At 37.1% G+C, this 24,795-nt stretch overlaps 3 protein-coding genes and 1 pseudogene across 6 annotated transcripts in view; 2 read left to right on the top strand and 2 right to left on the bottom strand.

Moving 5' to 3' along the window:
• The window catches only part of TRAPPC13 (trafficking protein particle complex subunit 13), a 35,213-nt gene extending 28,084 nt beyond the window's left edge, over window positions 1-7,129 (bottom strand). For 2 of the 4 annotated variants that reach the window (XM_060092951.1, XM_060092952.1), the window contains exon 1: window positions 6,702-6,787. In XM_060092951.1, coding sequence (XP_059948934.1) covers window positions 6,702-6,747 — 46 coding nt within the window. In that variant the 5' untranslated portion in view covers window positions 6,748-6,787. Of the gene's footprint in view, window positions 1-4,461; window positions 4,552-6,701; window positions 6,788-7,056 lie in introns of those variants that run through there. The other 2 variants (XM_060092955.1, XM_060092953.1) reach the window with 2 other exon arrangements.
• Window positions 2,594-4,548, bottom strand: SHLD3 (shieldin complex subunit 3). Its single transcript, XM_060092961.1, has 2 exons — window positions 4,462-4,548; window positions 2,594-3,753 (listed from the first exon to the last, which is right to left on the bottom strand). The coding sequence occupies exon 2, from the start codon at window positions 3,631-3,633 to the stop codon at window positions 2,878-2,880; it is 756 nt and encodes a 251-aa protein (XP_059948944.1). The 5' UTR covers window positions 3,634-3,753; window positions 4,462-4,548; the 3' UTR covers window positions 2,594-2,877.
• Window positions 7,130-7,437: 308 nt separating the features above from the next.
• TRIM23 (tripartite motif containing 23) overlaps window positions 7,438-24,795 on the top strand; it is a 38,265-nt gene continuing 20,907 nt past the window's right edge. The window contains exons 1-3 of the mRNA XM_060092950.1: window positions 7,438-7,577; window positions 12,149-12,311; window positions 17,907-18,028. Of these exons, the coding sequence (XP_059948933.1) occupies window positions 7,497-7,577; window positions 12,149-12,311; window positions 17,907-18,028 (366 nt within the window). The 5' untranslated portion in view covers window positions 7,438-7,496. The remainder of the gene's footprint in view (window positions 7,578-12,148; window positions 12,312-17,906; window positions 18,029-24,795) is intronic.
• On the top strand, window positions 14,495-15,537 carry LOC132485779 (F-box only protein 27-like; annotated as a pseudogene).

Below are 24,795 nucleotides of genomic sequence, written 5' to 3'. Positions count from 1 at the left end.
ACCTTAGTATTTCCTGTCTTATAATGAATTAATGAAACTCAAAAATTAAACACAATGTTAGAAAAGAACAAATATCAACAAAACACAGGGTTTTAAAAAAAAACTGGCAGAAAAACAACAAAGCACTGGTTATTAAATGGTAATTATGTATCCAGTCTTCAATGTTAAAGCAGGTTCTTGCTCAAAAATTAAAGAGGCAAAAAAGAATATGTGATTTTTAGTTGAGTGACAGATATTCACTACACACAATGCATAGTTAGTGCCATGTGTAGAAACACTCTCAGTGGAACTCACAAAATACAGACATTTGATTTACTTATGAAATTCAGGTTTCATCTAAAATCTTATAAAAAAACTTTTTAAAGTCTTCAGTAAATTAAAAAAAAGATAGGCTTGAGGTTATAAACCAATGAATTAGGCCAGTTCAACTTACATATACATTTTGCTTGGCCACAACATTAAAAAAAATTATGTCAAATCTTCTTCACTTTCAGAGTCCTTACCACATTCTATAGTCTTACTTTTCTAGTTCCTGAAGGCATTCAAGTTTGTGAACCTTGGAATAATCTGGGGCATTTTGAGCAGATTAAATCAAAGTGAATCATTATGCAGGAGCTCATCTTAGAAATTTTCAAAAAACGGTTTTTAAATTATTTGCTAAGTTGGCAAATAATTTAGTTAAATTCATGTGATGCCCTTCACATCTTCTTTCTTAGAATTTGAGTTAACATTTATTTGAAAGTGGATAGCTTGTCAGGGAAAAATAAAATTATGGCACTGTTGCCACTTTCCTAGAGTAAACGCTTCGGCATTTTACCAAATGCCCTCAGATTCACCTTCCTGCATATGTCTTTGTTTCCCCAATTTATTCATGTCTGTGACTTAACTGTGGAACCCAGAAATACTGGTGAGCTCTACTATTAGCTAGTGCTAGAATCATCAGTCCTAAGGTTCTCAATACTCTAAGAAGGCTTCAAAGGCATGGCAGTGGATTCTAAATTCTTAGCCCTTAATTACTGCCTAAGCATTGTCCAGGTAGATGAGAAATGAATCGCTTCTTCCTTTAAGATCACGGCACTAGTTGCAGTAAAACTCAGTCTTCATTTTCCCAGTTCTGATTCACCTTTTCATTGTTTCTCAGAGGGGTAGAAAGCAATTTATACAGAGTAAATTAGAGAAATTTAAATCTGCCACATATGAAGACAAAGAAGCTCTTTTTAATGTGTGATTCTTGAATTAAAATACTGCTCATAAGAAGCCCATAAGAAAATATAAGAATATTTTCAGTTCTGTGTATAATCATTTCAAAATAATAAAAACGTATCATAAAAGAAATGCTGTGGTCTATGTAAGTGACCCTGTCTTATGATTACCTAACTATTAACCTTTGATTAGCAACCTAATGCTAAATAAGACCTGAACAACAAAAAAAACCAAATCCACCATTTATGACTGCCTAATAACATTAGCCAACTCTTATTTGCAAAGCTCGCTGGTAATAATGAATAACTTCTTGACTTTTCTCCAGCACTCTTGATTGAAAAGTAAGATGAATAATGAATGAAAGAGGAAGTAATTACTGATGAAGTTACCTTGGAAACTCCCTCTACACCTGGTGATTTTTCATTTAAAGACTTTTGGAAGCATTCATGCACATGATGATTATTTTCTACAGAGCAGTCGCATTTGAGACAAAAGAAAGGTATTAAAAGTTAAAAAGAAAACAGTGTTTGGATAGTGTGAAACCTAATTAGAAAAGATAACCTCTTTAGTTAAAAAATAGACTCCTTATGTTTTAAGGAACCTCAGCCAGCTCAGGCTATGAGAAACCCCCCAGAGGGCACATTTACCATGTAGTATTGAGCCCCTACCATGCCAGGCACTGTGCCACAAGGCAAATGTGTTTCTGCCTTCCTAATGAGTACAGTCTTACAGGGTTTTTTTTCAGGGATGTAGTTTAACTACTTAAGAATTGTGACTCTATGTTAGCTCTGTGAGGGCAGGATCCATGTTTGTCTCCTTTCCTACTTTATTCTAGTACCTAGCTCATGGTACGCATTCAAATTTGTTAAATAAATATACTTTTAAATAAAACTTTTATTATATAATCACTTTGAATATTTGTATAAAATGATGTGTAAACCCAATTTACAATATTTTGCTATGGGAAACCCATGACTCCAAGAACCAGAGCATTAGTAATCAGCAATAACAGTCATTAAGATTGAATTATCTGTATTAAATAAAGAATAACTTGATCTCTTACCCATATTTGATACTTTACTTCAAAAGAGCTTATTGCCTTAATGATATACTATGGTCTTAGACAAATTATACATTTTATACTTTTGTTTCAGAACAACACATCAACTATTGTCTATTACATATCTTTGGAAATATTGGCAGAATCTGGGCTGGTCTCTCAATTTGAATACCACATTCATGGCACTTGAATACCATTCCCAACAGAACTGGTTTTAGTTTTATTTTTAAAAAAATCATTACACTTTAGGTGAGTAAAGAAAAAATACTGTAAAATTAGATTTTGGGGATTTACCAAAATCCAAACTAGTCACTGTAATTCATAGGAATATCTAATTCAACCACTGGAAAAGTAACAGAACAAAAGGAATAGAACATTTTACCTTTAAATTCAGTAAAAATAATAAGTTATCACAATTCATTTAAAAGAAGGCTGCTCAAAGTAGAACACAGAAAGTTCCTGACTTAAGTGACAAGCCTAGGAATTCACCTGATATTTATTTCTGAGATACAAACTGTACATATATTACCACACAATTAAAAATTTATTCATCTGTTTCAGTTCCTACTCAGTTCATTCAGAATATTTTTCTTTTTGACAATTAGTGGAATTCATTACATACTAAAAATAAGACCATATTTATGCACAAATAAGTTAATCTTCCCAGTAAGAGCTAATCTTCCTTTAAGAAGACTTCCCACATATTCACAGTACATAACATCACAGAACACCCATATCTGGCCTAAATGTCTCTGAATTGTAGCATTACAAGACGGAAGTTCATTGCACCTGATAATTCGATTGAGTTTTTCCCAAATGTCTTCCAGAGTTTGGTTGTTACAAATAGTGTGCTCTATTGTCCATCTTGCTCTATAAAATGAGTGCAAATTTAGTGCTTTTAAACTATCCTGCAATTTTTCGGACAAAGGAAAAATATTTTCAGTACAATTACTGCTGGGAAGTGAAACACTCCAAGACCTCTTCTTGTGTCGTTTTCCTTTTTCTGATTGTTTATCCAGACTTCCAGAATTAGTCTGTTCATTCAGTGTGTGTGATCGGATTAAGTGCTTCTTTTTTTTCAAATTAGGTTGAAACTCCAGTAGATCTACTGTGCAATCATAACTCTGCAATTTAATATCATGTTCTGAAATGGTTAAGTACTGTCTTACATCTTCAGTTGCCTCTTCAGAAATCACAGGTGGTAATCGTTTAGGTTTGAGTGGAAGTCTGGACCCATCACGTGGAAACCAAGGAATAAATCTTGATAGTGGACGTGTGGGAAAGTCTTGAATTGCTTTCTCTGCAATTTTTGGCAGTTGTGTGGTTTCACTCTCATATGGTCGATAATGTAATATTACTTCTGTAGTCATTCTGCAGTAATCCAGTTACTCTTAATGAAGAGAATATTTGCTTAGCTGAGCTCCTCAGAGCTAGAATGCAATTTATAATTACAAGACTCTCTCTCTTTCCAAATCAGAGGGAAACAGGACCTAAAGTGGAAGTATTGCAAAGAATAAGATATGGTAGGGATAGCCTATATACAGATAGGCAGGGAAAAAAAGAAAAAAACAAACCAATTCCAATATGATATTTTACCAAAGTGCTATTGGTAAATGTGAATGTAATCCGCAAAACTGGAAATCCTTTCTCTTACCAAAATAAGGGATCTGGATTAGATGCCCTATCATATCCTTTCAGCCTAAAACTGCTAGTAGTCAACATGTTTAACTGAAGAGATATAATGGATTTGGAAGTACTGATATTAATATGTTAGGTAATAATAATCTTAAGACTATAGCAGAAACAAAAAGTAAATTAGTGATTTTTAAAATACTTCATATGAAGATAATGAACAAAAATGTAATAATACTAAAAAATTTGAGACATGCGAATTGAGGACAATGAAAATCATTGTAATTTTTAATCTATTTTGAAGAAAATGGATCATTTTATACTTTAAAATTACATGAATTCTACCAAACAAATATATAGACAGAATACTTAATGATTTTATTTCATTCTCAGTAGTAAATACTGAAAACATGAAAATGGTTTAACTTTGCATTTTAACCATGCTAGAAAATGGTTTCCTGACAAAGTCTCATTTGTATAAATGAGGCACTTAAGCAGTGTCAAAACCTTAGTAGCATGGCTTCTGAATTCCAATTTGGAGGAAGAAAAGAAGACTAGAGCCTTACTTTTTTTCCTCTTAGAACACAGACGTCTTCAAGTTGCCCGAAATTAAGTCATCGATAATAAGTTCCAGCATACAGTACACAGGCTCAAGAATGGAGCCTACCAGGATCTTCAAGTTAGGTTTCCTAATCGGGCCCAAAGTTGCCTGAGCCATAATGCAGTCTCTTTCAAATCCTAGCTACCGGAGAAAAAAAACAAGAGGTCAAATCCCTTCTTCCAAAAATCATTAGAGAACTACTTGACGGAGGTTCTCCCATTGCCGGGATGACTGTGAGTGGGGTCTCCTTGGCATGATGTCACAATACTCATTTAACCACTGACTCTGAAAAGTCAAAAGAAGTAACCAATCTCATAATAATTCTTTTCCTTACTGTTAATGTCCACTGACTGACAGATATGGCAACTCAAATTCATAAATGACTGTGATCCTTAACATCCATAATTTTAAAATGGATCTAAATATAGATAGCATATTCTTTCAAGAATTAATAATGTTTTTATTTTTTTCTTCCCTTTTCCTTACATTTTCACATTTTAAGACATGCCACTGAGAATTCTTTCATTGTTGTCTGAACTTACTCAGTGTTGTATTCCAGGGACACTGATGTTGTGAGAGCTCCTTAATACTTTACATACATATGAAAGTAAACTTATATGACAATACAAATTGATATATTTGGCATCCAACATAGGTAAAATTAAAACTTGTGAAAACTCTTGGATAACTAGAACAGTGGGGAAGAATGGGGCCAAAGAGCTTTAAGAAAGTTGAAACTAACACTGAATTTCAAAGCACTTGTCCTTTTAGGTTGCTAAAATACTCTTCTCCAGGAACCTTCTGTTTTGGGAAATAGAAGATACCTGGGAAAGACTACTGTAGCAGCCTAGAAGGACTACAGCAATTAGCCTCCACATCACTGGAATTTAACTGTATTTAATAGCTTCCAATTTGTATAAAATGATACCTAGCAGCTAACAGAACTGCTTTAAATTTCCATCAAACTACTAATGGAATGATATCTGAAAATGCTCTTTCCTTCATTAGGAGGAAACATGGAGTCTTGGAAAGATGAAGGCCTTGTGTTGAAATATTACCTCAATCACTTACTAGCTCTGCGATCTTGAAAAAGTTTAACTTCTGAGAATTAAGTAATATATATTTTACATACTACATATGAGTCTGAGATAAAGAACATGACAATTTCTCTTCTTTCTTCAGGAATAAGCCATTTCAGTCCAGGCTAAGCTCACAGGTCCTATTGCTATTACATTAGTTAATATTTTAGTTTCTTAGTTCTACAGTCAGAGACAGTTCTGATAACCCCAACTATCAGTATATGATTTTATGCTTCAAATGAAACTGGTGAGCTTCTGGAAGGTTTGATGCTTACAACATAACTAAGGGGATAAGCGTCCCTCAAAATGGATCCCACAAGGAAGGTTAAGTGCTATTCACTTGAGTTCACATGTCTATCGAGCATCTTTTCAGCTCAGTCCAAGAAGATATTGATAACCACAGAGTAGGGCATCCAAGAAATAAGTGCATTTGCGGTAGTAGAAAACCGATGAAATAAAGCTGAAAGCGTTTCAAATAAAAGGTTTCACAAAACAACAGGAATTCCAGAAAAAGAATGCCCTGCTCATTTTCCCTAAATAATGATCCAATTAAATCATCTTACTTACTCAAAACTGTCTGCTGTGTATGCAAACCGACATGAATTTCCCCCTATACACAATACTTTGATGTAAACAGTGAGTTTTAACAAACCTAAATTATATGTTATAGTACTGTGTACTTCTAAATCCTTGGTACAATGCTAGACTAATTTCACAGATGAAGCTGAAGCCTGGTAACTTTGTCATTGCCGCATGAAGAGACAAGAGACAGAAGGAAAAACCACTTTAGATACCCGCTGTTAATCATCTCTGTTCACAAGGCTCTCCCCGGGTAGGGTGGGGACGTCAGCATCTGCGGCTAAAATCTGAGCAGCATGTAACAGAGTAAGTAATTTAGCAGGTATCTATTCCATCTAACGGGGGCTCTCAAACCTAAAAAGCAAAGAGGAGAAATAGTTTCCTTTCGCTCGGCGCCAAGGAACCAAGCAGGAGGGCGAGCATTGACAGTGTTTAAGAAGGACGAGGCCTATACCCCAGAGGCCAGGTCTATGTGTCAAAGGCTTCGAGAACTAGTGAGAGAAAGGGAGAAAACAGATTAAAGGGAGTCGGGTTCGCAAAAGTTTACCTTTCAGGGCCAGCAGGTGCTCCTGTTTGGGGGGATTCACTTCCATTTTGACCGGCACTTTGGACCCACTGCCTACGGGGGCTGAAGAGGGTCAATCAGCTCGGAAGAAGACAGAAAAGCGCACGTTCAGGAAGACAGGGCGTCAAACACACTCCCAAGTTTCTCTCTGCCGGTGGTGCCTTAAATTCTCTTCTTACCAAGTCCTTTACGGACCCAACGGCTTTTTTACCAAAGCCATCTCTTGCCTCTTAGAGACCTATACATAAAATACTTCTCTATTTTCCAGTCACAATCACACACCGCGACTTCAAGAAACCACTCCTCGGTGACAATTCACGGCCTCCCAAGTACCTACATTGCAGAGTAAATGACATAGTTGTGGCATGCTGGGACTTGTAGTTCAAAAGCCGCAGGGCATGCAGGGACATGTAGTCCCCTCTCGCCCCGTCCGTTTTGCAGTTGGGGAGAAGAGGTCGTTCCTGGAGCGGGAATTTCACCCCAAAACTTTACTTTTATTTTATCCCTCCTTTTTTCTCTTAATTTTACTCCTTCCATCTATTTCAGACTCCTCAATAATAACAATAAAAAAATAACAAAGTGCCCACGCACAGGCCTGCGAACCCAAACACCTAGCGGCTGGCGGGAGGATGCGCGAAGAGACCGTCCCAGCAGCGCCCCGCGTGGTACTGCGCCTGTGCGCCAGCGGCGAGCGCCGAGGCTTCTGGGTAGGTGGCTCTACCCCGCCCATCAGGTGAAGTCCTTGAGGGCTGCTTTTGCGGCGCTGCTCCTCCTAGGATGGCTACCCTGGTTGTAAACAAGCCTGGAGCGGGACTAGACAGTGGTCGTCAGGGCAGCCGGGGGACGGCCGTGGTGAAGGTGAGGGACCTTGCGTGCTCTGTTCTCCACCATCGGCCTCCCTTCTGTTTATCCCGGAGATCTGGCGGCAGCACCGCGGCCCTGGCATTTTTTGGGCGGGATGCGCGGCCTCTGGCCCCTCTCGGCTTTACAAGCCTATCCCTCACCTCCGGACCTTTATCCCAGCAGGCCTGAGGTTACCTGGTCTGGTCACGCTAGTCCTCTGCTTGGAGCCGCCAACGGGGACGTTTGTGAAAAGGAGCTAATGGGCCTCGGAGAGTGACCTGGGCTGGTCTTTCCCCAGGCCCTCTGTTTTTAGTTAAGCCCAACAGGCATTAATTAGCTTATTTTTAGGAAATTGAGCCGTTATTATCGCCAGGTACTAAGTTAGGTATTTTAGCTCGTTAATATCTGTTTAGGAGGTAAGTGTTGATTACAGTTTTACAGGTGAGGAGACTCAGGTTTCAGTTAACACTGTGTAGCAGAACCAGAGTTGACTGGCCGTAAAGTATGCTTTTCACTATCGCACTACTACTGTAATCAGATCTCTATTATTGGTTGACCCGCCTCCTCCTCTTTTGGGAGTACGGTCTGTCAACACTTTTGAGAAGTCTCCAACAGCCCCATTAACGCTGGGGGATATGAATTACCCTGTGCTTGAAGTTTGAAATTCTAACATGTGTAAATGCTCTAAAGTGGGTTTACTAAAAATTCAGATGAAGTATGTAGAATTCACTTTTCCATAGGTAGATAGATCTGAAAGGGAGAACTGATCTTAAAGGTTTGTAGAATAACCTTCAGGATCATCTGTAATCTGAGATATTGGCAATTCTTATTCCTGGCTACATATTAGAATCACTGAGGACTTAAAAAAAAAAAACCCAAAACTACTTAATCCCCCATTTCTGAGTAAGTTGACATCAGTATATTTTTTGCAGTCCCAGAGTGATTTTAATGTGCATCTAGGATTCAGAACCACTGGACCAGATACCTTAAGTTCTTTTAAGATCTTGAGTAATAGACACCTATGGTTTTTCACCTAATGTTGGTTTTATGTGACAACAAATGATACATTTCTGCTTACAACTGTATTATCAGTCAGTATTGGTGGTGGTTGATTTATCTGACCTTTATGTATTAATGAAGTTATTCTGAAGGTACATAGCATATCTGAGATGCAGAGGAGCCCTCTTATTATTCAGCTTGTTGTATGGTTGAGATTTTATTTATTGAATTGTGCTTTTTCTACGTAGAGAATACCTGAAGGTTATTTTGTGAATTAACTTCAATTAAGAAGTAATTGGAATGGATATTATTGCTGTATCTACTTTTGTTACCCAGTTTGCCTTAAAATCTGAAAAATATACCAAAGCCTGATGTAACTCCAGTTTATTATAGCACAGAGTTTGATAAATTAGAGGCTCATTTTGTTAATCTTCATTTTTATGTGTAAATTGTGACTGAGATGTGCAGTAGGATAGTCCTTTTTGGCAAGATCCTCATGCTGTCATTTATAAGAAATACAGTGGCATAAATTAAAAAAAAATCTCACAGATGAAAGCAAGAAGTGTTCGTTGGAAGGTAAAAGTTGAAGTATATAATGGTAATATATATATATGTAAAATGGCTTCTTGCTTAATGAACAAGTAGATGATGACAGGGTTTTTATCGTTAGGAAAAAAAGGCCAAAATTGGTCTATACATTCACAAAAGACTAGTGAGCTTTCTTAGCCCTTTGAAAATATGGCCTGGTGTATTAAAATTTGATGTACACGTAATAAGTTTGAAGCCCTCTTTGGCATATTGTGAAGTTTGTAAAATAAAGAGCTTTTTTCCTATCTAGGACTTAATTTCTTATGCTGTTAGCCACAGTTCCTATTCATAAATACCGAAGAAAAAATTTCTTACTCTTATTTGCTGAGTTGATGCAAAATAGTCTAATAACTATTTTTGGAATTATGTTTGGTTTACTAATCAGTGGGATTTTACTAGTGCTTTTTGGAAAAAACCTGTGGTCTCAACATGAGTAAGTTCTCTTGTGTAATGACGGGGTTAGAGATGAATGAAAAAGGTAAAATTTTAATTTGGTTCTTTGGAGTTTATTGTCATATATAAGCTTAATATGGTGTCACTATAGTGAGAACATTTATTTAAAATGTTGCATTTATAATATCTAATTCTGTTGTGAATATCTTTTCTGTATTTAGTTGGATTTGTTATTTAAGTGAGGATTTTTTTCTTTTCTTTTAAAGTGAGGATATTTAAGTGAAACTTTTTTCCTGCCTTTTAAAAAAATACAGGATAATTTGAAGTGTGTGTATTGTGTGTGTGTGTGTATGTGTGTGTGTGTATATATATATATATATATATATATATATATATATGATTTATGTGTAGCTATTCCCCAGCTGTTTCCCTTCCTCAAAGAGAACTACAATTCCAATGTAATGTTTCCTGTGTATCTTGCCAGAAAGATAGTATGCTTGTAAAACAATATATATGAAAATATATGCTCTCTTTATTTCCTCTCCTTTATACAAAAGTTAAATATTCTATGTCATTTTTCACTTTGCTTTGCTGATATGAAATCATTCTGTGTTTGTACATAAAAAATTTCCTAATTTTCCTCACCAGATTGCACAGTTTTGCAGTATATGAATGTGCCATAATTTATTTTCCGTATATATTTACTTTGTTTCTAATCTTTTGCTAATGCAAAAGGTGCTCTAAGGAATAGCATATAGATCTTTTCACACATGTGATATTTGTAGGATAAACTCCTGGAGGTAGAATTACTAAGCTATTCAAACTTTTGATAGGTATTGCCAAATTGCCTCCCATCAGTCAATAAACATTTCACAGCAACCAGCAATTTATTTATTCTCCCACACTTCCACTAGCACAGAGTGTTATCAACTTTTAAAAATCTAATCTGAAAAAAAGTATATTGGGATAGCTTCAACTGACTTCAAAATGTTTTGGGTGAGATTAGACACCTTTTCATATAATTAACGAGCTGTTTTCTTTTCCTGTTCTGTGAACTATGTGTTACACTTCAGCTTCTTTTGAACCGTACTGAGATGCGAGCCAGTTATGAATTATCAGTTTATTTACAGTGAAAGATGTTTACATTTCAAGCACTGACTCCAGTTTAATTGCAGAGTTAAGATTAAAATTTTAATGGATTAAGTCTGACTTCCACTCTGGGTTTTCTGTTTTTTACCTTGTATTATGTATTATTTGGGGGATGGTGGTTGGCTGTTTTAAAAATTTTATTTTGTTGGACTTCATTAATATAAGCACATAGGTGCTTGGTATTTGGAATACCCTGTTCCTGAGGGCATTTTCGTCTAACAGGGAAAGACAGGCTGGAACGCCAATAAAAGTATTAAAGTGTTTTGGGTGTTAAGATCGACACTTATCCATGGTACATGGGGGCCCAAAGGATAGTGTGTTCATTTACAAATTTGTTGGTTTATTAATGTAAAAAAAGAATCCACTAGGAAAATGTCTATTTAGCTGTTTCTTCAGCGTTAGCATAAAGAAAGAGGCAAAAGCAGTTTGTTGTGTACTATGAACTGCAAATTGTTTGATATAGCTTGAGAATAGAGTTTGGAAGGGAAGAGAAGCAATAGGACAGGGGCCAGATTGTAGTAGGTCGTGGATGGTGGGCACCAAGTTTGGGGTACAATCAAATGGTTCAGTGTGGGTATTTTTAAAAAATTAATTAAATTGTGAACCACTTCAGGTATATTAAGAGATAAAAGTACCTTCATTGATATAAATATAGTTTGTTGACTAATTATAAAACAAACTGATGGGCCGGAGAATCAGAATATGCTGATTCTTGTCACCTTTCTTTCTTTTTTTTTAGTTGAAGTATAGTTGATTTTTTTTTAATTGAAGTATAGTTGATTTGTCACCTTTCTTTTGACTGACTACGTGGCCTTGAGCAAGTCATGTACTTGTAATTGGAACTAGATAAACAAAATATTTTCTATTTTCTAACCTAGGGGCATATTTATTAATTGAGAACAAGGAATTGAAATTTAAGTCTAATTGCATTCTTATCTTTACATTGTATGATGTAAATGAATAGTATAAGACACTTGAAAATTACTTACAGTCTTTTCTTAACAAGTTCTTTATCATTTGCAAGGTAAGTTGTCATCCTAGCACATATTTCAAATTATTTTTGTCCAAATTAATGATGGTTTTTTGAGGGTTAGGTAATTGCAGAGAAATTGTTTAAGAACCCAACTTTGGTAGAGTTATATATGGTTACAGATTCAGATGTAATGAATCATGTCATAATTTTCAAAAGCTAAAGATGTTAGTTTACAACGTTATCTTGATCCCTAACACTTACCCTTTCAAGGAGGTTTCACTATGATATAATTGTGGTAAGATCTGTCAGATGAAATGATAAAAGGTGATTTAAGATTTTATACCTAGACAGTTTTTTTTCATGGAGGAATAAAGTAATTTAACAAGATTGATTCATTAAATTAGATCAGGTTTTTCTTTTTAGCCTAAAATATTTATGCTTTTAAAGTCATTTAAAGAGCACACGTGTCTTTTCCCAATATTAGGTGCTGGAGTGTGGAGTTTGTGAAGATGTCTTTTCTTTGCAAGGAGACAAAGTTCCTCGCCTTCTGCTTTGTGGCCACACAGTCTGTCATGACTGTCTCACTCGGCTGCCTCTTCATGGAAGAGCAATCCGTTGCCCTTTTGATCGACAAGTAACAGACCTAGGTAGGAAAAAAATATATAAACTTGTTCACATAATACAAATATCATAGAAAACAATTTTTTTCTACTTGATTTTAAAAATCATAAAATTCTGGGAATTCCCTGGCGGTCCAGTGGTTAGGACTTTGGGTTTCTACTGCAGGGGCCACAGGTTTGATCCCTAGTTGGGGAGCATGCTGTGGTGCAGCCAAAAAAAAAAGAAAGAAAAATTATACAATTCCAAGGAGGTTTCAGTTTCTATTAAAGCCAGTAGTCTTGAAGCTATAAACTTGCACACTCTTAGGTACTAATTTTATTTCATCTTCTGAAATTTTTCTGTTCAGTACTTATAGATCAGTAGTTTTAAGACACCTGAGAAAAACATACTAACCTTTTTCATTTGCCTGCAAGACAGCGTTTACCTTAGACATGAATAGGCCAATAATGAAAATACAGGTAAGTAATTTGAGTTTCAGCATGTTGTTATTTACTGATATCTGAGGCGGAAGTGTTTGCAGCTAGTGATAACTACTAACTACTCCTTGTTTTCTGTTAAAATGAATTTAAAGGTCTGGTGGATTTTTTCAGTTTCCTGAGTACTTTTATTTATTTTCTTTCTTTCTTTCTTTAATAATTATTTTTGGCTACGTTGGGTCTTTGTTGCTGTGCGTGGACTTTCTCTAGTTGAGGTGAGCAGGGGACTACTCTTCCTTGTGCGTGGGCTTCTCGTTGTGGTGCACAGGCTCTAAGTGTGCGGGCTTCAGTAGTCGGGGCACGTGGGCTCAGTAGTTCTGTCTCGTGGGCTGTGAAGCACAGGCTCAGTAGTTGTGGCGCATGGGCTTAGTTGCTCCATGGCATGTGGGATCTTCCTGGACCAGGGAACGAACCCATGTTCCCTGCATTGGCAGGCAGATTCTTAACCACTGCACCACCAGGGAAGTCCCCCTACATACTTTTAAAACTTCACTTTATATTTTTCAAAATGAATTAATTACTGTGGGATGCCAGATTTGGAAATAACATTTATTAACATTTGAACAGTTATTTTACAACCATAAATTCTATGTTTATTCTTTTTAATGATCGAATTTCTCCAAAAGTAATAGTTTAAGGTTGTCAATTCACGTCAGTAGCACTAATTGTTTTAAGACTGTTTTAATGTATTCATACTACATGTCAAGTGGAACACATTTAAAATAATTTAACCACCAAAAAAAGGAAGCAAGAGTACCCAGATTTTTAGATTGAAAAGCTTTAATATGCTATGAAGCACGGTTGTAAAATATTTTCTTGTAAGGAAAGAATGGGTTTCTTAAGGTTTTGGTAGTCCTTGGTTTAAGTAAGTAGTATGCCCATTTGCCAGAAAACTAATATAGGAAAGTGTTAGCATTAACTTACTGTTAGCCAAGAAATAATAAAGTGGAGGGGGGAGATGTCTATTTTGACATTCTTTTATTTGGCCTTTTATTCTGTAATTTATATATATCATACCATCTTCTTTATATAAAACTATATAGAAGTAGTAATATTTTGCAAACAGAGGACAGACCCTTCCACCATTTTGAAGGGCACTGTCTTCTCCACGTAAATACCACGTCATCCTCACTGTGTTATCATCCTCACTGTGATAAACTAGGAATTTATGACAGGTAATGGTTAGTCGTATCCTAGGTGGAAATCAAACATGATTGCTGTCATATCAGCATTAGAAAAAACAAGCAAACCAACAACTCTGCCTCGGATATAGGTTGTAATTATTATAGGTAATTACTATAGCTTGTAGGTTAGATTTTTGCCGTGATTCCAGCCTATGGAATATGTGTTAATGACCCTTGATATAGTTTGCTGTCATTGTTTTTTAATCTATTTTTAAATGTATTATAGAAATAATGTATATATACATTGCAGAAAATTTGAAAAATCTATTAAAAAGTATAAAGAAGAAAAAAATAATTTTTTTGCTTCTAAAGAAGCAAATTACTGTTTTTTTTTCCATTATGGTTTATTACAGGATATTGAATATAGTTCTCTGTGCTGTATAGTAGCACCTTGTTTATCCATTCTATATATAATAGTTTGCATCTGCTAATCCCAAACTCCCAATCTCTCGCCCCCCACGCCCCAACCCCCAAAACTATTGTTAATATCAGAGAATCAGAATTAGAATCCTTCTCTAGTTCAAGAATAGTATCAGAGTCAGAGAGAGGATGGGGCTGGGGTGGGGGGGGGTGGGCAGGGGTCTGGGGCTGGGTATTAGGAAGGGAGGGGCGGGGGAATAAAAAGGGCGGAGGTGGAGAAGGGAGCACGTGAGGCAAGGTGATGGCCCAGCAGGGAGGAGCAATGGCTGAGATGCCCACAGTGGCAACCGGGCCTGGCGAGGAGACCTCGCACGTGCGCCTCAGCCTCCAGGGGCCTGCCCGCCAGTGTCCCCGCTCTGGACCCCGAACCCGAGGAGGCGCCGGGTCTGAGGCAACTGCCCATGGAGCTGCTCGAGATGGTGCTAAGCCACGTGCCCCCACACGTGCTGCTTGGGCACTGCCGCCGGCTGTGCCAGTGCTGGCGTGACCTGGTGGACTGCCAGGACCTGAGGCTGAGCATCCTGGCCCGAGACCACGCTGCCCTGTCACCTGTCCTCCACACCTACCTGCCCTCCACACCTACCTGCCCTCCACCGACGACCTCAGGCCCTGAATCCTGGGCTGCTTCTGTGAGCGAAGACCGATAGGATGCAACCTCCTCCGGAACCCCAGGGGCCTAGAAGGCTTCCGGGACTGGATGATGCAGAGCAGTGGAGACGGCTGGGGAGAGGAGGAAAACTTGGAGGTCAGGCCTGGGGCCACTTCCCAGGCCTCCTTCCTGTCTGCCTACAAGGTGGTGTCACAAGAAGGAAATGTTGGACCTGGAGGAGGAGGGTCTGTGGCTGGAACTCCTGTATAGTGGAAAGATTGAGAATTGTGTCTCCGCCGGGTGGACAGATCAACAAGGCACGGCCTGTGTATGTGAGCTAACTGTCCAACTTCTAGATGCCAACCAGACTGTGCTGCATAATTTCTCTCCTATGCCTGTTTCCATCCGGCAAGGTAGAAACAGTGTCTGCTTTGAGGTCAACCATGTGTTCTTCAGCTTCAAGATTGGTGTCCACTTTGTGTCTGTTGAACACTGGGTTTGGGACTTGGGGTTCTGGCCTGAACAAAATGGAATCTATCTGCCCAATGCCAGTGTGATTCCACGGGTACATCTGTTCAAGTGAAGGACTGTCCTTGTAAAACAACCTGACTGTACTTTCCAGGAGCTGGGACCATTAGCTGGGCCATCTCATTAATCAGGCGCTTATGGCTCCTGGCATCCTGGGATCTGCTGGGGCCCATCGAGGGTCCTACTGGGCCCTGTCTTTAGAATCTGGAAGCTACTAGAAGAATGTTCTTCCATCCGATTTACAGCTGCTGCTGCTGTAAGGCAGCCTCTCGTCTATTGAGTGGAAACCCACAGTGAGCACAGGGAAATGCTGGATTGGGAGAGGCCCTCACCCTCCCCTCACACCAGGCCCTTGAAACCACCTTTTGTGGTTTCAAGACTGGGACCAGGACTCAGAGCTGAAAGTCAAACTAGCTCAAAAAATGTTTGGAGACAGAGGTTTCTGTCCACCCTGTGAACAATGAAGTGGTCCCCTGAGCCCAACCCTACCCTGAATTGTATGGTGTATAAAATCATTTTGCTGTTTTGAAATTCTTTTCAAACATGGAGAGAATAAATATATTTTATTTATAAAATATCTGCCAATCATAGGTAATAAAGGTATTATTTTGCCAAAAAAAAAAAGAATAGTATCAGTAGTTGTTTGTCATGGTTATTAATACTGGTCAGCATTACTTATGGTTCTTCTCTTCCGTTCTCATGGTAAAATTACACTTCCCTGCCCTCTTATGATTAGGTAGGAAGAGCTGTGTGATTTCCCTTTAACCAGTGAAATTATGAGTAGAATTGAAGTGTTAACTTCCAGGTAGAAGCTGTTAAGAATGGATTTATGATGGTTTGCAGTAAATCCCTCTCCCTGCTGTAGTGAGGTGGTCCAGGGGCTTGGAACCTCAGTGGCCTGTGCCCCCTCATCATGGACAGTAGGGAACAGAGCCTCTCTTGTCTTCACCAACCCTTGAGATGCTGCGTGAGCAAAAAGCAAATCTTTGTTGCTTTAGGCCATTGAGATTTTAGAGTTATTTTGACAGTTACAGGAGTATTAAGTGATAGGCAATAGATAGATACTGCCTAGATACTGCTAGGAGTTTACGTGTATGTGTTTACTATATAATGACAGTATTTGGATATCGTCAAGGTAATACTTTAAAATAAAGGACTCGGTATACTTCTTAGTCTTTTATAAATAAAGTGGATAAAACTCAGCTTGAGGTAGAATATGTGTGAAAAATTAAAACAGTTGAGAAAGCCCTGTGGGGTGGCAAGGCTGAGGCCCTTCCCTTCCCTTCCCTCCATCTTCCTTTCTTCCTTCCTTTTTTTCTTCCCTCCCTTCTTCCCTTAGAAAAGAGGGGCCAAGAGGAAGGGGAGCCATGTAACCAATGACCCCATCATCCTTTTATTTATTTGCTTTTTCAGTGAATATGTGTTAGGTGGCAGCTTTGTGTCAGATGGTATTTGTTGTATAGAAGCTCATCATAACAGACAGATATTCCTTCTAATTGCTGAAAGATCTGGCTCTTATTTATAAGCCTAGGAAGAGTTTGTGTGTGTGTTTGTGCATGAGCGTATGCACATGCCCATATTGTGTAGGCACACATGTGTGCACATATGAATGCTCACCTGGCCTTTTATGGTCAGTTCTGGGGAAAAGAAGCATTGGTCCTTATTCAAATGTGCCTAGATTCTTATCTACCTAAAAGGGACTATTGACATGCCTTAGTGTGAAGCTCTGTGTATTTGTGTGAGAAAGAGTATATGTTCACTGACTGCTGTTAGGTTCTAGGTTAGATGAGGGGTGGTGAAAATATTATCTTTAGCTGTTCTAGTTTCAGTTTACTTAGAGACGGACTTATTTTTGGTTAAGTGTATCTTTCATACAGTGGTTTTCAAACATGAGTCATAGCTTATTTGTGGTCATAAAATCAATTTAATTAGTTGTGAATAGGATTTTTTAAAAAGAAATAGAACAGAAACCATCAGAGTGTGTCGCAAACTGTGAGGGTGAATATTGGTGTGTAAATCTTTTGTTTCAGTTGTGTGTGTGTGTGTGTGTGTGTGTGTGTGTTATCCTGGGTTGCAATGTGAAATGTATTTCTTACTGTAGGTTGCTGTTAAAAATATTTAAAGCACTTGTTTTAGTATATGTAGTAAAAGTCAGTGACAAAATAGGATTTATAAAGTTAAATTATAGAAAAATAATAGAACTTTAAAATATGTTTCTACTTAGAATGCTAAGGAGTTCTGTATTTTAAAGAGAATATTAAGACAACTGTTATAGCATTAACAGAAAATGGAGAAATTTTGAATTTTTAAAATTTAGACATTATTAATGATTGAACTATGAGACATAGAAATTACTATTGAGATTTGAGGTAAAATAAATAATATTCCATTTTGTTAGATTTAGTTTTTATTTTTATATTCTAGGAGATTCAGGTGTCTGGGGATTGAAAAAAAATTTTGCTTTATTGGAGCTTTTGGAACGACTACAGAATGGACATATTGGTCAGTATGGAGCTGCAGAAGAAGCCATTGGGATATCTGGAGAGGTATTGATTGAACTTGTTGAAATTTTTGTTATGAGCATGAATTTTTTCTTTTAGTTTAAAATATTTGCTATTAGATGCACAATATTACCTTACTTACCCCAGCAGGTAGGATTCCAGGAACACAACTTTTCATTACATTATAGTTCTGAAGGCAACAAAATCCCCAACCAAACAAAAGTAAAACTGAAATTTGAATTGCCTGAAAATGCTGTACCCAAAGTATGTTTAGTGTATAAACTTGTTTCCTTATCATCATTAATTCTATCTAAGGCTAAAGTGAAAAAGTAAGAAGATTATGGATGAATAAGAAGGATGTGTAAGCTACATTAAAGCAGAGGATGCAAAAGTGAATCATTCAACAGTAAAGCACAGAGAAAGAAAGAGGAACTCCATGAAAGGGGCCTTTTAGTGTAGAGGCAGAATGCCTTAAAGATAGCAGTAGCTCCTGAGGGAATTACTATTAAATATCATCATGAAAAGTTAAATTGTGCATAGATGTACTCTCTTTATCCAGACAGGTAAGTATGCAGTAAATATTAGAAGACCATTAACACAAAATACATTTTTAACACATAAAGTTGTCTGCATAGCTCATAGAGTGTTCTGATTATAGGAATAGTTGTAGTAAATAGCAGTTAATAGTTTTGATGAGCAACTTTAAAACCACATGTTTAGGATGAAGGAAAACATGTCAGATTGCTTTTTACTTCTCTTTTATTAGATCATGATTTCCTTATATAAAGCGAATCAGTGAAATGGATTTCAAACTGAAGCACTGTTTTCTAAAATTTGCAGGTTTTTTTCCCATGATTTATCTTTTATCTTATTTTAAAAGCCATTGAGTATTATCCGATGTTGGTCTTGTAAATTATTTATCACGTCTGGAAAACAGAAGACACGACTTTTAATTTTACACGTATATATTTCTCATAATTGCAAACAAAACTGTTTAACTTTGGGTTCATTTTTTTATTTAGTGTGATATTGAATGACATCATTGATATATTTTCTAATTTTTATTTCTGCAAAAATTTATACCAAATCTTGCCCTTTCTAATTATGGCCTTTTAATATGCAGAAAAGTTTTCAAAGATTCTTGAATATCTGACATGTAAAATTTACAACTCATAATGCTTTTTACTAATTCATAAAAATTATAAATATTTAAAAGGTTACATATAACATAGGGTTTTTGTTGTTGTTGTTGTTTCTTAAATCAGTGATTTTCAACCAGGATAGTGCAGTGGACTCACCTGTGGAGCATTAGAAAAAATACACAACTTCCACTTCATCTCTACCTATTGAGAAATAAGTGTTTCTCAGGTTGGAGTCTAGGCATCTGTGTTTTTAAAAGCTTCACTTGGTTATCTAAATAACATTTGTGCTTCTCTTCTTCTGTACATCATGCTACAAGTAATATTTAAAGCCGTGAGGATGTATTTACTGTCAGTTTTTTCAGTCTTAAAAAAAAAAGACTTCTATCCTCTATTGTCAGTTTCTTGCGTGTAAAATGAGGGGATTTTGCAGAAGATATCTTTGCACTGACTGTGAATCTATAACAATGGTTTTATTTTTGACCTCAAATTCATAGCATATATTGATAATCAATTTTGGAAATACCTTCTCACTTACCTATAGAAATGAGTAGCAAATGACCTTTGTACTTAATTACCAGTATATTTTTATGTATAAAGGCTGGTCAGTTAAAAAAAAGATTATGGGCTTTTATGTTTCAAAATTTGGCTTGTTATTTATTTATTGTTTTGGTTGAACAACAGAAATTTATTTATCTTGTCACTGTTCTGGAGGCTGGTAAGTCCAAGATCAAGGTGTTGGCATTCTGAGACCTCTTCTTTTGGCTTGTAGGCCATGGCTACCTCACTGTGGGCTCACCTGGCCTTTCCTTAGGACATGTTTACAGGGAGAGAGGGAGGGAGATCTGTCTCTTCCTCTTCTTATGATGCCACCTACTGGATTAGGACCACATCCTTATGGCCTTATTTAACCCTAATTACCTCCTAAAGACCCTATCTCCAAATGCAGTAACACTGGGGGCTAGGGCTTCAATATATGAATTTTGGAAGAACACAGTTCAGTCCGTAGACCTAGGAAAGTCTATTCTAGGAAGGAAATAAAGATGAATGGGAAGGAGGTAAAGGAGACAGTAGAAGAAGAGAGACATCCTGTAATGTTTACTCAGATTTTTTAGAAGTCTGAAACTGAGATGAGAGTAAAGGATTGAAATAGGATCCTAAAAGTACACAAGGAGCTACTTTTATTAATACTAAAATTACCTATTAGGAGGCAGGTCCTGTGCTCAGTGCTGTAAATGCAGAAAACAGTAAGACAATGTTCTTGCCTTCATGCAGCTTATACCTAGTTGATGACACAAACAAGTAGATGATTTCATTATCGTGAAAAGTTCCAAGAGATTATCTCAGTAATGGTAGGCTTGGTTATAGACACTATCTCGTCTGCTGAAAATAAATAAAGTGGAATGAATTCACTAAAAATTATTTTAAAAGCATTAAAGACCTGATAAGTTAGGAACAAAAAATCAGGCCAAATCTGAAGGGAAAATGGAAATTCACTGAGATACAGGAGCAAAGAATGTGCTTTTGCCCTGAGGGCATTAGCCTATTCAGGAAAATGTCTGGGTTTTTTAATGGCCTTCAATGGTGAGGAGGCGTAAGTGAAATACCAAACCCACACCTAGATGAGACATCCAGCAGAAGACATTCACAATAAGCCAGGACACCAGCTGAAACAGACATGCTATTGCATAGAATTAGATTCAGAGTTTGAATCTTTGGATTGTCCAAGTAATACCCATTTTTGCACTCATATTAAGGTGGTCCACTATTGATAATACCATAAAATCATGAAAAAATAAATATGAATCCCTTTCTAGAGTAAACTACCTTCATCCTAGGTCTCAGTTACCTCTCTAAATAATTTTTTTTTGTTTTTCCTTGTATTTTCTTTTTTTTTCTTTTAATTGGGGTATAGTTGTTTTACAATGTTGTGTTTCTACTGTACAGCGAAGTGGAGTTCCCTGTGCTATACAGCAGGTTCTTATTAGTTAACTATTTTATACATATTAGTGTATATGTGTCAATCCCAATCTCCCAGTTCATCACACCCCGCCACTCCCTGCTTTCCCCCCTTGGTGTCCATACGTTTGTTTTCTACTCTTTATCTCAATTTCTGCCCTGCAAACCCATTCATCTTTACCATTTTTCTAGATTCCACATATATGCGTTAGTATACGATATATGTTTTTCTCTTTCTGACTTCACTCTGTATGACAGTCTCTAGGTCCATCCACATCTCTACAAATGACCCAATTTCATTCCTTTTTATGGCTGAATAATCTTGCATTGTATATATGTACCACGTCTTCTTTAACCATTCTTCTGACGATGGGCATTTAGGTTGCTTCCATGACCTAGCTATTGTAAATAGTGTTGCAATGAACATTGGGGTGCATGTGTGTTTTTTAAATTATTATTAAATAGGAATTGCTATTTTTTTAAAAAATTTATTTATTTATTTATTTGGCTGTGTTGGGTCTTCACTGCTGCGAGCAGGCCTTCTCTAGTTGCGGCGAGTGGGCTTCTCATTGCGGTGGCCTCTCATTGTGGAGCATGGGCTCTAGGTGCGTGGGCTTCAGTACTTGTGGTTCGCAGGCTCTAGAGCACAGGCTCAGCAGCTGTAGCGCATGGGCTTAGTTGTTCCGCGGCATGTAGGATCCTCCCAGACCAGGGATTGAACCTGTGTCCCCTGCTCCGGCAGGCATATTCTCAACCACCATGCCACCAGGGAAGCCTGCGTTTGTGTTTTTGAATTATGGTTTTCTCTGGGTATATGCCCAGGCTAGGGATTGCTGGGTCATATGGTAATTCTGTTTTTAGTGTTTTTAAGGAAACTCCATACTGTTCTCCATAGTGGCTGTATCGATTTACATTCCCACCATCAGTGCAAGAGGGTTCCCTTTTCTCCACACCCTCTGCAGCATTTGTTGTTTCTAGATTTTCTGATGATGCCCATTCTAACCAGTGTGAGGTGATACCTCACTGTAGTTTTGATTTTCATTTCTCTAATGATTAGTGATGTTGAGCAGCTTTTCATGTGCCTCTTGGCCATCTGTATGTCTGCTTTGGAGAAATGACTATTTAGGTCTTCTGCTCATTTTTTGATTGGGTTGTTTGTTTTTTTGATATAGAGCTGCATGAGCTGTTTATATATTTTGGAAATTGATCCTTTGTCCATTGATTCGTTTGCAAATATTTCCTCCCATTGTGAGGGTTGTCTTTTTGTCTTGTTTATAGTTTCTTTTGCTGTGCAAAAGCTTTTAAGTTTAAGTCTGCTGATCTTTTTTGACCTACGTCCTAGAGTAATGGAAATAAAAACAAAAATAAGCATGGTGTATCACATGATTGATTTGTGAATATTGAAGAATCTTTGCATCCCTGGGATAAATCTAACTTGGTCATGGTGTATGATCATTTTAATGTATTGTTGGAGTCAGTTTGCTAGTATTTTGTTGAGGATTTTTGCATCTGTATTCATCAGTGATATTGGTCTGTAATTTTCTTTTTTTATAGTATCTTTGTCTGGTTTTGGTATCAGGGTGATGGTGGCCTCATAGAGTGAGCAATTTTTGGAAGAGTTTGAGAAGGATGGGTGTTAGCTCTTCTCTAAATGTTTGATAGAATTCACCTGTGAATCCATCTGGTCTTGGACTTTTGTTTGTTGGAAGATTTTTAATCACAGTTTCAATTTCATTACTTGTGATTGGTCTGTTGATACTTTCTACTTCTTCCTGGTTCAGTCTTGGAAGGTTACACCTTTCTAAGAATTTGTCCATTTCTTCCAGGTTGTCCATTTTATTGGCATAGAGTTGCTTGTAGTAGTCTCTTATGATGCTTTGTGTTTCTGCAGTGTCTGTTGTAACTTCTGCTTTTTCATTTCTAATTTTATTGATTTGAGTCCTCTCCCTCTTTTTCTTGATGAGTCTGGGTAAAGATTTATCAATTATGTTTATTTCTCAAAGAACCAGCTTTTAGTTTTATTGATCTTTGCTATTGTTTTCTTTGTTTCTATTTCATTTATTTCTGCTCAGATGTTTATGATTCTTCTGCTGACTTTGGGTTTTTTTTGTTCTTCTTTTTCTAGTTCCTTTAGGTGTAAGGTTAGATTGTTTATTTGAGATTTTTCTTGTTTCTTGAGATAGGATTGTTTTGCTATAAACTTCCCTTTTAGAACTGCTTTTGCTGCATCCCATAGGTTTTGGGTCATCATGTTTTTGTTGTCATTTGTCTCTAGGTATTTTTTGATTTCCTGTTTGATTTCTTCAGTGATCTCTTGGTTATTTCTTAGCGTATTGTTTACCCTCCACGTGTTTGTGTTGTTCACATTTTTTTTCCTGTAATTGATTTCTAATCTCATAGCATTGTGGTCGGAAAAGATGCTTGATACGATTTCAAGTTTCTTATATTTACCAGGGCTTGATTTATGACCCAAGATGTGATCTATTCTGGAGAATGTTCCATGTGCACTTGACAGGAAAGTGTAATCTGCTGCTTTCAGATGGAATGTTCTATCAATATCAATTAAATCTATCTGGTTTATTGTGTCATTTAAAGCTTGTGTTTCCTTATTAATTTTCTGTCTGGATTGTCTGTTCATTGGTGTAAGTGAGGTGTTAAAGTCCCCTACTATTATTGTGTTACTGTTGATTTCCCCTTTTATAGCTGTTAGCATTTGCCTTACGTATTGAGGTGCTGCTATGTTGGGTGTGTGTATGTTTATAATTGTTATATCTTCCTTTTAGATTAATCCCTTGATCATTATGTAGTGTCCTTCCTTGTCTCTTGTAACATCCTTTATTTTAAAGTCTATTTTATCTGATATGAGTATTGCTACTCCAGCTTTCTTTTGATTTCCATTTGCATGGACTATTTTTTCCATCCCCTCACGTTCTGTCTGTATGTGTCCCTAGGTCTGAAGTGGATCTCTTGTAGACAGCATCTATATGGGTCTTGTTTTTGTATCCATTCAGCAAGCCTGTGTCTTTCGGTTAGAGCATTTAATCCATTCACATTTAAGGTAATTATCAATATGTATGTTCCTATGACCATTTTCTTAATTGTTTTGGGTTTGTTTTTGTAGGTCCTTTTCTTCTCTTGTGTTTCCCGCTTAGAGAAGTTCCTTTGGCATTTGTTGTAGAGCTGGTTTGGTGGTGCTGAATTCTCTTAGCTTTTGCTTGTCTCTAAAGCTTTTGATTTCTCCATCAAATCTGAATGAGATCCTTACTGGGTAGAGTATTCTTGGTTGCCTCTTCCTCCTTTTCATCACTTTAAGTATATTGTACCACTCCCTTCTGATTTGCTGCATTTCTGCTGATAAATCAGTGGTTAACCTTACGGGGAGTTCCCTTATATGTTATTTTTTGTTTTTCCCTTGTTGCTTTTAATAATTTTTCTTTGTTTTTAATTTTTGTCAATTTGATTACTGTGTGTCTGGGTGTGTTTTTCCTTGGGTTTATCCTGCCTGGGACTCTTTGCGCTTCCTGGACTTGGGTGGCTATTTCCTTTCCCATGTTAGGGAAGTTTTCAACTATAATCTCTTCAAATAGTTTCTCAGGTCCTTTCTCTCTCTGTTCTCCTTCTGGAACCCCTATAATGTGAATGTTGGTGCATTTAATGTTGTCCCAGCGATCTCTTAGGCTATCTTCATTTCTTTTCATTCTTTTTTCTTTATTC

The sequence above is a fragment of the Mesoplodon densirostris genome, chromosome 3 (genome assembly GCF_025265405.1).
Source record: "Mesoplodon densirostris isolate mMesDen1 chromosome 3, mMesDen1 primary haplotype, whole genome shotgun sequence".
Lineage (NCBI taxonomy): Eukaryota > Metazoa > Chordata > Mammalia > Artiodactyla > Ziphiidae > Mesoplodon > Mesoplodon densirostris.
Note: the sequence above shows the minus strand (reverse complement) of the source record. Positions and strands in the feature narration are given on the sequence as shown.